The sequence below is a fragment of the Gadus macrocephalus genome, chromosome 15, assembly GCF_031168955.1.
Source record: "Gadus macrocephalus chromosome 15, ASM3116895v1".
Lineage (NCBI taxonomy): Eukaryota > Metazoa > Chordata > Actinopteri > Gadiformes > Gadidae > Gadus > Gadus macrocephalus.
Genome location: NC_082396.1, coordinates 5,770,990 through 5,786,301, shown reverse-complemented (window position 1 = coordinate 5,786,301; position 15,312 = coordinate 5,770,990). Strand labels below are relative to the sequence as shown.

At 45.3% G+C, this 15,312-nt stretch overlaps 2 protein-coding genes across 3 annotated transcripts; both read right to left on the bottom strand.

Annotated features, from left to right (window-relative positions):
* Positions 1-29: 29 nt before the first annotated feature.
* On the bottom strand, positions 30-2,729 carry LOC132472827 (probable E3 ubiquitin-protein ligase TRIML1). 2 transcript variants are annotated; one of them, XM_060072617.1, is made up of 4 exons: positions 1,854-2,729; positions 1,719-1,741; positions 1,483-1,625; positions 30-1,159 (listed from the first exon to the last, which is right to left on the bottom strand). In XM_060072617.1, exons 1-4 carry the CDS (start codon positions 2,127-2,129, stop codon positions 606-608), a joined length of 996 nt encoding a protein of 331 aa, XP_059928600.1. In that variant the 5' UTR covers positions 2,130-2,729; the 3' UTR covers positions 30-605. The 2 variants fall into 2 exon arrangements, with proteins under 2 accessions (XP_059928600.1, XP_059928599.1); XM_060072616.1 differs by having other exon boundaries at positions 1,483-1,741.
* Positions 2,730-4,179: 1,450 nt separating this feature from the next.
* LOC132473627 (actin-binding LIM protein 1-like) lies at positions 4,180-15,069 on the bottom strand (the record flags this gene model as incomplete). Its single annotated transcript, XM_060073832.1, has 11 exons — positions 4,180-5,296; positions 5,608-5,688; positions 6,877-6,951; positions 7,550-7,557; positions 8,812-8,872; positions 8,998-9,059; positions 9,895-10,018; positions 10,303-10,394; positions 11,972-12,163; positions 13,283-13,330; positions 14,955-15,069. Coding segments are annotated over 11 exons (972 nt in total), but the record flags the coding sequence as incomplete, so codon positions are not given.
* Positions 15,070-15,312: the final 243 nt, after the last annotated feature.

The window sequence follows — 15,312 nt, the reverse complement described above, 5'->3', positions numbered from 1 at the left end:
AGACTTTACTTTAGCTACACATTTTTTTACAATTCAACTTACAAACCCATGAGGCATTTTATGCCGTTTCTCAGATTTCCCTTTTTATTTAATTTTAAAATCGAGTGAAAATTAGTAGGTGGGTGCAACTTAGGTCATTGCAAACGTTCCAGAGTGCATGTTGGTAAAGAGCGTACTATCTGTTTGAATGTAGACATTGGCCAATCCATTTGAAGTCACCTGCTGATATTGGTGAGATTGATTTAAAGGCGCAGTGTGTAGGATTTAGTGGCATCTAGTGGTGAGGTTGCAGATTGCAATCAACTGAATACCGCCCAGGACTCTACAGCAGCCCTAAATTCCGAGAACTTTTCTGGTTTAGGTTTAACTAAACCGTTATTGTTTCAAATCTAAATTCCATTATTGTTTAAAATCTATATTCAGAAAATGTATTTTGTTAGAACGAACCGGTGACCGATAAAGTTAACCCAAACAAAATCAACAACGATAAATAACCAACCAACAATAAACCGATCAGCAATTCCACTCATAAGACTTTCCTGATAAAACAGGAAAAAAACAAGGACATCAATAGCAGCGCACTACAAAGCCTAACAAAGGGTCGGTCAAGTCACGCTGCAGATCACGATGGGGTTGACGTTTGCCCCGTTGTGGTCGTGTCCCGGACACACCGCCAGGTGCAGCGGGTGCGTGAAGCTTCCGACGCAGAAGCAGAACAGCGGGGTCATGTCGTCAGCCCCCAAGAACGTCACCATGCCCGCGGGGAAACTGCACAGTATCCCGATGTGCCGGAAGCGCCGCGTGACAGGAAGCTGGTGGGGGACGCCGCCGTGCCAGGCCGTGTACTCGCCGTCGAAGAACTCCACGCACCAGGACTCCTTGCCCCGCCCCAGCCAGCAGTCCTCGGAGTTGCCCTTGCGGGCGATGGTGGGGTAGGTGAGGCCCAGCTCCCAGTAGGTCTTCCCAGTCACGTCCACCTCCCAGTAATGGCGGCCGTCGCTGAAGCCCTGCAGGCTGATGGCGTTGAGGGTGCTGTCGAAACGCCCCGGGAGGTCGGCCACTTCCTGCCAGGCCTGCGTGTAGGTGGCGCGGTCGCCCCCGGGCGAGATGAGGAGTTTGGGGTGGGCCGTCTCCGGGTCCAGGGACACCTGGCTGGAATCTGAGGGACGATAACAACACCTATAATAGCATACCAGAATAGCATTTCTCGTCACAACTTGCCCATCCAAAGACGGAATTAGCACATACTTCAATGGTTTCCAGCTCATCCCGCTAGCATACCAAACACACTGTGTGGCATCATGGGTACCTACCATGTCTAAAAGGAACTACTCAGCATTGAACAGAACAAAAATTAACCAAACATGTTGGCCACAACTATAGTACCCATACTCATACTATACTATACGTACACGGATTAACTGGGTTATTGTTCAACAATATGTAGCAAAGTGATCACCCAATTGTCGGTGTTGGACTTACAGGCCTTGATGAGCTGCTTGGTGATTGGCGTCTGAGATCGGATGAGTTGGAACATCCGGTCGGTCAGGCTGAGGATCTGGTCTGCCATGGCCTCATCCAGGCTAATGGTGCTGGGGTCTGTGCTGTTGAGAAGGTGGCTGATCCTGAGGGAGATGGATGTCAACAAAGAGGGTGAAGAAGCTGGACCAGTTCTGCAGGATGGAGGACGAACCATGCGATTGGCTACTACAACGTACCTTTTCACGATCTCTGTTTCCTGCTGTGGAGGGTAAGACAGACAAGAGGCAGTCAGGACAAAAGTCAGGACGAAATTGGAGAATACATGTATGGATGTATTCCTGAATTGTGGATGAACATAAACATTTTGTCACCATCTCCTCGGTGGGCATGTCCTCCTGGGCCATTTGGGCAGTGGTCCTGGCCAGGTCCTGCTCTATCTCCTGGATGAGAGAGCAGTTGCTCTCCATGAGTCCGTCCAGGGCGTAGACGGCCGCTCGCTCCTGCACATCAAGGAAGGCCAGCGTGAGCCTCAGGTCCTCCTCCAGAACCTTCTGGAGCTCCTCATACTTCCTGATGATGCTCTCCTTTATGGCCAGAGACCTCCTCTGAGGCAAGTACAAGTCATCCACCACTGGGGTCAGGTACATGGGATCGCTTCATCCGGTACACAGAACTTAACATCTTACAGTGTACACAACCAAAGAGGGATAGTATTGGAACAGTCTGGAAGGTCTTACTGTGATATTTGACTGGCGCGTGGCCAGATTCTTCAGTCTGTGTTTGACTGCGTCTCTTTGTCGTGTTAGGCACTCCCGACGTCTTTCTAGCGTCTCCTGCGGAGAGGGTTTTCAGAGACATTTAACGTGATTCTAGTTAAATCTATAGAGTACATGAGCCTAGAAGCGCTAGGACAATGACATAGATTCTTAGCCTTTTTTTCCACTGCCTTACCTTCTGGAAGGGAAAATCTATGTGAGGTATAGTATGAGTAGTTGTGGCCTGCATGTCTGGTTCATTTCTGTTCTGTTCCAATGCTGAGTAGTTCATTTTAGACATGGTATTACTCATAATGCAACACGATGTGTTTGCTATGCTAACGGGATGAGCTTGAAACCATTCAAGTATGCTAATGCAGTCTTTGGATGGGAAGTTTTTATGAGAAAGTCTATTCTGGTATGCTATTATAATGATGTCATTATATGCATTCAATATCTTAAAAAAAAACACCTACTAGTCAGTATTGAGAAGTTTAGCAAATATTGAATCCAAGTTTAGCAAATAATGGGTCAGTTTGTTTCACATGTGCCAACCCCGTCCCCCGGGGTTGGCACATGTGAAATAAACTGACCCACAAACACAGCGGGCTGCAGCCAAGGCAAGCAAGCAAACAAACAGGATCCACTGCGGCTGTACTAGATTCTACCCAACCCTAACAACCGATGGAGACGGCTCAGGGCTCCGAAGGATTTCAAGGCAGATGCCGCATGAGCTGGTTTATTTATTGTTCATTGCAAACAATAAATAAATTGCAAATGTATGCATTAGCTAATGAATTTACAGTGCTGGATTTGTCGTCGCTTGTCATTGTGAAACAAAATATTATGTTGCTCTCGGCTTGCCTGAGCTCGATTTGGCGGTGTCCTAAACCTGGCAAAACGTGTGAACTTCGGGCCAGAGTGGGAGGGGCCAGCCAGAGACAACACCCTTTAATAATGTGGAGCAGGAAATGCAATACCCTTATTAAACGCTCTGTGTCAATGTCACATATCGCACCTTTAAATTGACTTGGAACATGTGGTTATTCAAGTAACAATTAGCTTATAATGATCATGCAAATGTCGCAATCCAATGTGTAATGGAAACTTGAGAGAATTGTTTCCCTGCTGCATCACCTGCAGTCAGGCATTCAGTGCTTACCGCCTCCCTGGTAGCATTTACCAACCTTATAATAATGTATTTACATTACTAATACTTGTTTATTTGGCTGTTCATTGTTCACTTGTATCTCTAGAACTGGAAAAAGATTTTTTAAAACCGATTGAGTCTATTTCTAATTAGAAAATTAACAAAGCTGAGACAGAGTTATTAATAATGGATAATAACATATTTGATTCAGGTTTATGTAAATGTATAGAGAAGTACGCACTGAAGTGAAGCAGGTAAGAAGACATTTTCCACAGAAACGTAAGTGTCTGACTTAATCATGGAGAAATAAAATAATGAATGAGAAATGTACTTTATTCAATCAGTGCTCGGACCACAAGTCCAATCACAGGCCCTGGCTTTCGTTGTTTGTTATAAACTAATTAAATTACCAGGATATGTCCATACAGTTGATTTATTTTAAGTATGAATTGTAAATTTCTTTACAGTCTACATATTTACAACATAACTATTGTTTTCTTGTCCATTCATTGAAAAGCTCCCCTGGGATATTTAGAAGATGATTCTGTGTCAAAGATGAATCTTTCCATCAAAAATATCGCCATAAATCCACTCATATAGCCACGAATCCTGTGAATTATGTGGGGTTGTGCGAGTGTGAATCTTCCAGGTCTGGTGCCATCTCAGAAACCCAATGTTATCCCCCTTACCTTAGTTTAAGGATGTTGTGGTCATGGATAAAACCCAAAGCATCAAACCAGAGAAAATAATTCAGGCAGAGGATGCTTTCGGTACAGCTGCGGACCATGTGGATTAAGGTGATTTCAAGCTTTATTGGCTTAGATTTCAATACAACAAATGGCAGTGTGAGTTTTATTTATAAAACAGCAATTTCAAATACAGTTGCTCCTTACATTTGGGTATTCTTTTTTAAAATCTAGTTTAGATTACGTTTGATACGGGACTGTAATACCTCGATAGTGCACTATCCTCCCAGTACAACTGAACAGGGAAAGGATCTGGCCATGTTTTATGAAAGCCTGAGAAGAGACAAGAGATTTTAGATGTGTTTTTCGTCAGGGGTCAGAATAGCATGGCATGTACATAGTTGACTGGGGATAGAACAGTGTCCATGAGTAAGTCAGCCTTTGTGGTATTGTAACCAGTAAATGAGTGAGTAGACGAGCTGGCCAGTGGCTTCTTCATCTGAAGACTCACCGAGCCCTACTACTCACTATCACCAGCAGGCGGTACTGGGATGGGGGTGCCTTTAGATCGGGTGAGGAGGTTAAAGTGACCCAGTACTACAGCCCATTGCATGGACATAATGGTGGCCATGAAATTCTACAATACTTACAATGTTCTACAGGAATCAACAGCAACAAAGAGTAGGAACAAACAAGCAAGAGAACCAAAATTAAAAGTAAAGCATTTCCATTCAAAGCAAAGCGCGAAGAAAAATAAGCGCAAAATATCAAATTTATAATAATAATACAATAACATGACCCCCATTTTCATTCATTTTCATTCTTTGAATTTTTTTTGTAATTCCCATTTACTTCTCATCTGACGGCACCTGAATCAACCAATCAGTTCTCAGTCCCCATTTTGAAGCCTCAGGAAAAAAAAGGATCCATTTCTCTGCTTCCTTGATTATGCCAGACATAACCCCCCCAAAAAAACAAAGAATGGCCGAAAACAAACAAAACGAAGCGAAAGAAATGAAGAAAGACAAAAAGCCCTACACCTAGAGTACAGTTGGTGGCGTGTCCGTCTCTGAATGAGCGTACAGAGTGTGCGCATGCTGTCCTGACCGCTAGAAGAGTTTGGCCTTCTTTTTCATGTCGTTGCGTTTCCACAGAGGAAGCATGTCAAACTCCTGGATCTCCATTCCAAAGATGTCAAAGAACGTATCAGGAGCTAAGTGGCGCTAAAATTGAGAAGAGAGGTCGAGAAAAATAAAAAAGGGGGAACAAAACAAAAGAAGGGAGGGGGAGGAGAAGGGGGGAGGGAAGGGGGAGGGGGGACGGGGGACGGTGGTTAGCGAGAAAAGCAACAAAAGCGAGGGAGGATGTGTCACAGAAAAAAATAATAAACAACAAGAAGCAATGGATTTTGCACATTCCTTCTTCTATGTTAGTCAAATGTATTTCTGGTATGCGGCATGTTATTTATACACAAAAGCACATCAAATCCAGTATCAATTGTGGAACGGGGGGGGGGGGAGAGGAAGTTTGATACCTCCAGTCTGGTTCTGTCCACCTCCCTGGGCAGTTTAGCTCTCCCTCTACTGGTTATCATGAGCATTTCATAGGGGTACACCTTCAGGAGGAAGACATTGAGTCAGTACGCCACACCGAGCCTGGGAGGAAGTCACTTTAGAAACCAGTGAAGTTCTACTGAGACACAAACGTCACACTACTGCTGTACACTGCTGTTATCATTAGTGAGAGGTGAATAAGGGGGCAAGGGTTGGGGGGGGGGGCAGTGTGTGTGTGAGAGAGTTAGAGGGTCAAAGGTCGAAAGGGGTGTTAAGTGAGAGGGGTGTTAATAATAAGTGCTGCATTGGTGTGCATATTATTTAGGCGCAAAAAAAAAAGCTGCAGTAGATCAAGGAAGAGAAAAGGCAAAGTGTCACATGACGTTGTCCAATCAGTTTGACTTAACAGTGTGGTGGACGACTTAAAAAGGGACTGATTCACTCTGCCTGGTGTTGGTGAATAGTGTCCTGCTAATCAGAGGCTATCAGAGCCAGAAGAAGACCTTTATTTCCCTCTAAGCAAGAGCGCCGTGGTGTTGTGGGGGTGGTCAGTGTATATTTGAAATGCTCGATAATAAACCAACTCTTGGGTATCTGCACAACTCATATCTACTGATGACGGCTTCATTATATACCGGAGGAGGTATATAGTAAACAATGTAAGTTGTTTGGATGGCAGACGTGTCTGGGTGCTGTGGGGAGGGGGGGTGCTGCTGTGTGCTGCGTAGGGCGTCCAGCCCCCCTGGGGGTCCAAGCTGAGTGGATGATCATGGAAAAGCCGCATGCAGAGCGCTACAAGGTGACGGCTCCCCAGGGGACATGCTTGACCAGGAGGCGGGTTGTATAGAGAGAGACCGTCGGCTCAGGGAAGTCCCTCCTGTTTAGACCCTAGATCTCCCACATAGATCCTCTCTCCTCCGAGGACGAGATGGAGTTTCAATATATATATATTTTTTTTTTTACTAAATCTCATGTCAGATCTCATCTCATGGCACAACCTCTTTGAGGTTGTTTTTTTTAACATTGCATTGTTTGGGATATACTGTATATTTGCAGATTTGTGCATCGCTCTTTGTTCTTGATTATCTCATGCCTTCTTGTATTGACGATGTAGTAAGGGGGATGTTGCGTACATAACAGGTAACCGCGGGTTGTCTTACACGCGGACGCATTGGTTTCGGTATTGATCACATGTCAACGTTCAATTACAGGCTTTTTCATCAACACAGAAACGATGAGGGGATACTTGCTTTTGGTTCCAACATATTGGGCATTGATACTCCCCTGTCCATCCTTGCAAGGGCGGCACGACCATCCTTAATGTGCTAAAGAATAGAACATACACACATGTAATAGAGTGGAAGGGGACTCCATGAATGGCATCAATAGTTCTACACCAAATGAACCCGGGCACTACTACGTCTACTGGATGGAACAAGTCATCGATCGGGGTTCATCCGAAAGTAGTGACATGACTCTAAGATGGGCAGTGGTTCGATTTTTTATCTCTCTTCAAATCATGTTTTTTATTTTTGGTTCTTCGCTGAATATCTGCCAGGGCTTTTCTACAAGGTTCCCCTTCTAGATCACATGGTCAAATGACACACAGAACTCAGAACGTACAGACATCTACGGACCAGGAGCCCATGTTGACCTGCGTATGGGGCACAGAGTGCAGCACAGTGCAGTGTGCCTGCAAAACGCTGCACGGCACTCCCCATGTAGTGACTACTAATCCCCCACCGGCGCAAGCGTCTAGCGGTAGTGGCCGAGGTGCAGTTGGAAAGGGGTGTGGGGTGGGGGGGTTAGGGAGAGGGGGCGGGGCGGGGCGAGGTGTCTCTGGCGCGCCACAAGCAAGCACACAGTAGGCTACGATGCTAGGTGAGAAGCATGCCAGGTGAGAAAGCAGATGGAAGGACATACCTGAAACTCTGCGGGACAAAATGGGACAGAAAATGAGACTCACGGTTAATGGTTGTCCTGATACAAAATGTCCATCGTCCACCTAGCAGGTTTCTATCTCTCACAGTACCGCTCACACTATAGAGGTGATGCCATTTTGCCTGTCAAACCTCGCCCGTGTGGAATATTTGTTTTTGTTAAAAATGGCTTATTTCTTTCATAGCTGAGGATGGAGTGTCTTTTAACCACTTTCCATCCAATGGGAGAAAGGGTTGTTTGGTTAAGGTCGTAGGCTGAAAAACGAAACATTCCTGGTTGTGCAATATAATCGTCTGATCAATTGTAATTGAAAAAGCTTTCATGACACATTTAATTTGTTACTTAGACCATTATTTTGTTATTTTTTGGATGACAGTTCAGAAATGTTGACTACTTTGGCAAGATTTTATGAAAGTGCATGAGTTAAAGCGAAACAATGCATGCTTTTGACCAAATACATTTACCGAAGCAAAGCAAGAAACAGTAATTGTAATCATCTCATTAATATAAATGACCACTGAATAGGTTTTACAGGGGACTAAAAACACAAGGACCGGGTAAAAGCTTTCAGTTTGAGGTTCATGCGACTCTTTTAAATTCAATGCTTGCTATCTCGTTCATCATGCAAACAAATATTTTGCACCGAGTTCTGTTTTCTGCCACATTATACATATGCTGTATATATTACATAATCCCAATGTACAGTACAATTATATACAATACATTGGTCATAGAAATAAGCAATGGGGGTATTTTTTTGCAAAGCAAACCATGGTAACATACGTGTTGATACATCAAGAACCACGTACACTCAAGTCATTTTTGTGAACTGTGTCGGTGACGGGTCAGGTAGTCGGAGACTACCATTGGATCGCTGTAGATATGGGTTGGAAGAGCAGCACGGCGATCAGTTTTTGGTCGGTCGACCAAAAGCCTTATGACATTTCTTTCTTTATTATTATTTTTTTACATAAATCCTCATCAAGATGTCCCGACGCCTACCGTGACGTTGTTTGACAGGCAAGATGGCACAACACAACATTAAGGTCAACAAATCAACAAGACCACGTGACTGGAAACAAATAAACATCCTCTACATCCAGGGGTGCTCGCTGTCACACCGCGACTGATTCATCATCGCACACTGACATGAGTCCATTCAGTCTTCAGACCGCCCATAGCCAACAGCCATAGCCAACGTTATCCCGAGAAAGCAAGAGTGTCTCTATTTCAGCGGCTCTCACCTCTTCCTCCTCCACACATGTCGCCGTAGCTGTTGTACTGAGTGAAGTCTGTTGACTGGGGCTGCAGAGATGGAGATAGACAGACCATTAGATGAATGGGGCATTGAGTGACTTGCAATGAGATACGATTTGGCGTAGTTGTAAGGATGGTAAGATGTCTGAGGTGTCTGGTGTTGAAGAGCTCACCCGATGCAGGCCGTTCCTTCCGTACCCAGGGAGAGAGTTCGTTTTTGAGGGAGAGGTTGGCTCTGAAAGATTCAAATGTCCGACTTACATTTGGATTTGTGCCTTTGAAAACTTAGCCAAATTTTACGCAACACAACACACATGTTCACAACCTGGTTAAGAACTGACACATCATAATAAATAGCATGCTGTCTAGACCGCTATAAAAACATACAGCCTTCATTGTGTTAGCACCTTCTCTGCTTCACATTGAGTGGCCACCCAGCAGAATATATAACAGGTCCTCATCAGTAGAGGAATCACTAGTTTCATCAGTAGTTTGATCTCTAGTTTGATCACTAGTTTCATCTCTGATTTCATCACTAGTTTGATCTCAGGTTTGATCTCTGGTACGATCACTAGTTTGATCTCTAGGTTGATCTCTAGTCTGATCACTTGTTAGATCTCTAGTTTCATCTCCAGTTTCATCACTAGTCTGATCACTAGTACGATCTCTGGTACGATCACTAGTTTGATCTCTAGGTTGAACTCTAGTCTGATCACTTGTTAGATCTCTAGTTTGATCCCCAGTTTAATCCCTAGTCTGATCACTAGTACGATCTCTGGTACGATCACTAGTTTGATCTCTAGGTTGATCTCTAGTCTTATCACTTGTTAGATCTCTAGTTTGATCTCCAGTTTAATCCCTAGTCTGATCACTAGTACGATCTCTGGTACGATCACTAGTTTGATCTCTAGGTTGATCTCTAGTCTGATCACTTGTTAGATCTCTAGTTTGATCTCTAGTTTCCTCACTAGTCTGATCCCTAGTATGATCACTAGAACAGTCTCTGGTACGATCACTAGTCTGATCACTAGTCGGATCTCTGGTACGATCACTAGGGGAGGGCTGTTTACCGGCTTCACAGTTGGACGGCTTGGGGTCATAGCGCTGGGCGGAGACGCTGCGTGAGTGGCGCTCCCGGCTCTGCTCCTTCTCCTTCTCCTCCTTCAGGATCAGTTTCCCCAGACCCGACTGGATCTGTGTGACACACACACACACACACATACATAAACTATCACTATTGTTTTAAAACAACAACGAATTGCTTGTATTAGGTGTGTCTGTGTGTGTGTGTGTGTGTGTGTGTGTGTGTGTGTGTGTGTGTGTGTGTGTGTGTGTGTGTGTGTGTGTGTGTGTGTGTGTGTGAGTGTGTGTGAGTGTGTGTGTATGTGTACGTGTGAGTGTGTGTGTGCATGTGTGTGTGTATGTGTGTGCATGTGTGTACGTGTGCTTTAGCGTGTATGTGCGTGTGTGTGTCAGACCTTGGTGAGGTGCTCTTCTTGTAGGAGTTTTCTTTTCAAGACCTCCTCCTCATCCTCCTCTCTTGACCTCCTCCTTCCCTCTCCTCCTGACCCTGAAAGTCCCAGTAACACACACACACACACACACACACACACACACACACACACACACACACACACACACACACACACACACACACACACACACACACACACACACACACACACACGTTCAGAGGAGACCCTGCTGTGCTGCCTAGTCGGCAGGAATTACTAGAGCAGAGAGTCCCATTTGCTATTGTTTTGGTTTCGACAGAATCGTTTTATAAAAAAAGATTATTTTTCTTTTACACTATTATCAAAACCGCACTCTCTTTGAATCAAGGTTGGGGGTTTTACAGTTCTTATCTAAAGCATTTGTGAAATGGCATCAAAGCCACCAAACCATACTGCCAATGTACATGAAATGCACCCGTCATAAAAACTGGAATCGACATTCAATCGCAATGACACACCCGATAGTTGCTGCATTCACGTTGCTCAACGACTACTGCAGGGAGAATGCACCAGTGCAGTAATAGTGTGTAACAGGGTGCTGAGAGAACACAAATGTGAGACAGAGGTGACCAGACAAGACAACAGACAACGAGAGGGGACCGTTGATCTACCTGGATCAGGCGGACACCATCAAGCTAGGTGCTGCGCAAATAGGATTTGCAGATCGTTAATGTGTAATACACAAAACAACGGAACGATGCAAGACAGACAGACAAAAGGTCAGTTTGAAGTCAGTCTCAGTTATCTCTGTCCGAGTCATTTGTGGCAGTATTGAGTATACGTAAGGTATACAGAGTATGCGCCGGTAGCAGGAATGAGAGAGCGCTTGTGATAGGTTAACAGCAAAGACGTTATCGCCGGAGCATCAGGCATGGAGGAACGGGGCAACGAAGCAACTGAACTGAAAACTACACCTAAGCAGGCAAAAGGTCAAGGCAGAAAGGCAAAGCTATATCAAGTAAAGACTGTGTTAAAAACCACTGTGTGGAATGCAAGTAAACAAAAAAGTGACCAAGGAAAGGGCCTTAAGCTATGGTACGAAGAATAGCGTGCCATATAAGGGGGGCAGGCTGGGGGCGTGGTGAAGGGGTGGTTAAGGGGATGTGGGTATGGTTAAAGGGATGTGGGAGTGGTAAATGAGCGATTGGTGTGGTTAAGGGGTGGTGGATGTGGTTCAGGGTTGGTGGGATCAGTTAATGGGTGGTGGGAGTGGTTTTGGGGTAGTGGGTGTGGTGTAGTTGGGAATGGTTAACGGGTGGTGGCAGTGGTCAAGGGGTGGTGGGAATAGTGGAGGGGGAGTTGGGAGCGGTAAATTGGTTGGAGGTGTTAAGAGTAGGATGGAGGTTGGAACGGTTAAGGGGGGAGTGGTTAAGGGGTGATGGGTGTGGTTAAGGAATGATGAGTGATGGGTGTAGTTAAGGGGCTTGGATGTGGTTATGGGGTGATGAGTGTGGCTAATGGGTGGTGGGCAATGGTTAAGGTATAGAGGGAGTGGTTAAGGGAAGGTGGGGAGTGTTTAGAGGTGGTGGCAGTGGTTAGGGAAGGTGGGAGTGGCTAATGGGTTGTGGGCGTGGTTAAGGGGTTGTGGGTGTGGTCAAAGGGTGCGAGCATGCCCATCGGGAGCCTACTGTACCTAACGCAGCCAGAGAGTAGGGCCTCAGGTCGCCCCCCCCGCCCTGCGGGCTGTCGTCCCGACAAGGGGCGTGGGCGGCGGGGAAGGTAGCGGACCTGATGATGTCATCAGCGCACTTGCTGGGGGGCGCTAGTGCAGGTGTGTCTAGGTCGGTAACCATGGTAACTGATCTACCCATCTTGGGCTCGGGGTCTCAAGGTAAAGGTAAAGAATACAGTTATCATCCTCGTCCGTGTGTGACTGTGTGTGTGTGTGTGTGTGTGTGTGTGTGTGTGTGTGTGTGTGTGTGTGTGTGTGTGTGTGTGTGTGTGTGTGTGTGTGTGTGTGTGTGTGTGTGTGTGTGTGTGTGTGTGACAGGCTGAGCGCGGGGGGGTGCGTGATTCTGAGTGGGGAACAGGAATCCGTCCCCGACAGCGAGTCGCTGACGACCAATCATAACAAGCCAGTCCGCGCGGGGAATCCAGCCTTTAAATCGTTCTTCTGACAACAAGCTGAAGAGAAGTGAGCTCAGTCAGTCAACATTGTTTGGAGCCTGTTCTGTTTCTTTCTCTATGAAACAGACTCTAGGTCAGGGCAGATATTACTCCTATTTCGTTATCTTGAATAAAGTGTATTCATTTGTCTATAAAGTTTAAGACTAAAATTCCTGCACAGATTGCATTTAAAATGAGCCATTGAAATGACAATACAGCTGCCTGACAACTCATTGTTGTCCTCTAAGATACTCATGGAAACAATAAGGATGGTCTGTGTGTGATCATTTACTTGACTTGATCGGCAGAAGTAAAGCACATTTTTCTTGTTTATTTTCTGACAAGATTATTTCTGGTTTATTTTATCAATGTTTTTTGATGGATGGATTACATTAAGTATCTTGATCTGAAACCAAGTGCAATGGGAAGTCCGCTACAAAACGCCTTCAGTCAGTTCGTAAACTGTAGTTTATTTATACTACTATGATATTGCTCTTTGTCAATAAAATAACTAATATAAAGACAAAGAAACAGAGACGGTTTGAAGACCGGATGTCTGGCTGAGACCCGACTTGTTTCGTTTGGCGTCGCGACGTTTACAGAATGGTTTGCGTGTCGTTCGGTGTGTGGTGCGCTGCAGTACACAACGAGATGGCAGAGAGACTTCAAACAGTGTTCATACAGTGAGACAAGGAGCGGTTAAACAGACCAAAGAGAAACACACTCCTGGTCACACTAAGTGTCCCTTTGAAACGCTGTCTCTGTCCTCCTGTGACTCTAGGAGCCGCTGAAACAAACAGGATGAGAAAAAACCAAGAAGAGTGAAAAGTAAAAGTACCGTGTTTTTTGTAGATTGGGGGCTTTCGGTAGATGTTGCTTCCTTGATCTAAAAACAAACCGAATTCAGACAAAATGATACAAAAGAAATGAACATAAAGTCGGGTACACAGGAAAGCATTAGCATATCAGTGCTAGACATGGAGGATAACTGGGGCACAGGGTTAAACGTTGAAGCCATGACGAAGATGATGATGATGACGATGATTTAAGGGGGGGGGAAAGCCGGATAAATTCTCAGAAAACAAAAAGGATTCCGCATTCCCTCGACCGAGTGGATGCAGAGAACTAGGCCCATATGCACATGGTCACCAAACAACATACATTTGAGAATGTACAGAATTCAGTCTTGAATTCTCCTGAATTCATTCGCTCGAAATTAGTAATAGTTTGATATTGTGGTCGTAGATTTAAGACTGTGTACTCATCATCATATATGTTCTTACATTCCGTCTGCATAGGGGCGTCTTGTCAATCCGTAGTGTCAGGCTAAGATGCTATGATGCTAAGATGCTAAGATGCTAAGCAGTGCCATGGCCACGTTCCTACCTGAGTCCTACCTGATGCTTGTCACCAGGTAGGTGGAGCAGCATCTTCGACGCTGTATGTTGGAGAATTATACTGAATACACATTTGGGTTTTTGTGACGGGGAGCCCGGGAATAGTGTTTAACTTCTTGCCATGTCACGTTACACGTTACACGTTACACGTCACCGAAGTAATCAAGAACGGCTAACGGTAGGTTTAAAAGGTTTGCGTTTTGAAAGATCTTTAAAAAAAATAGCACCCGCAACGATAAGTAGTTCCAAAATGTGTTTAAAGTTATTTATAGAATAAAAGTAAGGAGAGGAGATGCAAAAGACTAAAAGGTTGGATTAAATAATACAGGGATATAAAGGGAGGAGGACGATGAAAGCAAGAGAAAGGGAAATTAAGATTTAAGAAGAGAGAAAGAAGAAGGAAATAGAGATAAAGTTAATTTTAGGTGTCTGCATTTCATTTGTTGATAATAAATTCAAAATATCCCCCAGATAACATTTAACTTAACTCAAGCCATGAAAACATATCACCTAAATCACATGGAAACTGCAGACTTAAAATTAAGTAGGAATATTATCAGAGAGAGAGAGAGAAAGAGGGGGAGATAGGTTGAAGGACCACAGACAGAGCTAACGGGAGAGACTGAGAGACAAAAGAAAGACCCAGAAAGAGAGACACATATTGGGAAGGAGAGAGAATAGAGAGAAAGAGCGAGAGAGGGAGAGATAGAGGGAGGGAGAGAGAGAGAGAGACAGAGACAGAGACAGAGCGATAACGATTGAGAGAGAGCGAGAGAGAGAGCGAGAGAGAGAGAGAGAGAGAGAGAGAGAGAGAGAGAGAGAGAGAGAGAGAGAGAGAGAGAGAGAGAGAGAGAGAGAGAGAGAGAGAGAGAGAGCGAGAGAGAGAGAGAGAGAGAGAGAGAGAGAGAGAGAGCGAGAGAGAGAGAGAGAGAGAGAGAGAGAGAGAGAGAGAGACAGAGAGAGAGCGAGAGAGAACAATCGAGATAGCACAAGAGAGGTTGAGAGACCACAGCGGGGGGAGAGAGAGCTGTGCCAGGGGGAGGGAGAAGGGGGGAGGAGAAGGGGGGGAGGGTGTCAGACAGGGACAGGGTGCGCTCCGGCTCCATACCGTACCTGGGAGGTGGAAATGTTTAGGGGTCTGAGAGAGAGGCGGGGTGACGGGCCGGCTGTCACACCTGAGGGGGAGGGGAGAGCTCCGGCCGCTGGGCGGGTCAGCGCCTCCCGGTGGTCAAAGGAATCAACACAACACAGGGTAAGCTGGGCGGGCCACAGACAGGGCGGGGCCCGAGGGTGGGAGGCGGAGCCAACAACCACACGGAGCTGGTGGGCCTGAGGCCAGAGGCACCAGGGCACAGCGGCCCCAATTATAATACTAAGGTTAATTATATTCACTTTAATATTTAGAATAATAATAACAATGAGGAGAATAATAATATCGTGAGTCATATGAATAATAATATGAGTACGGTAA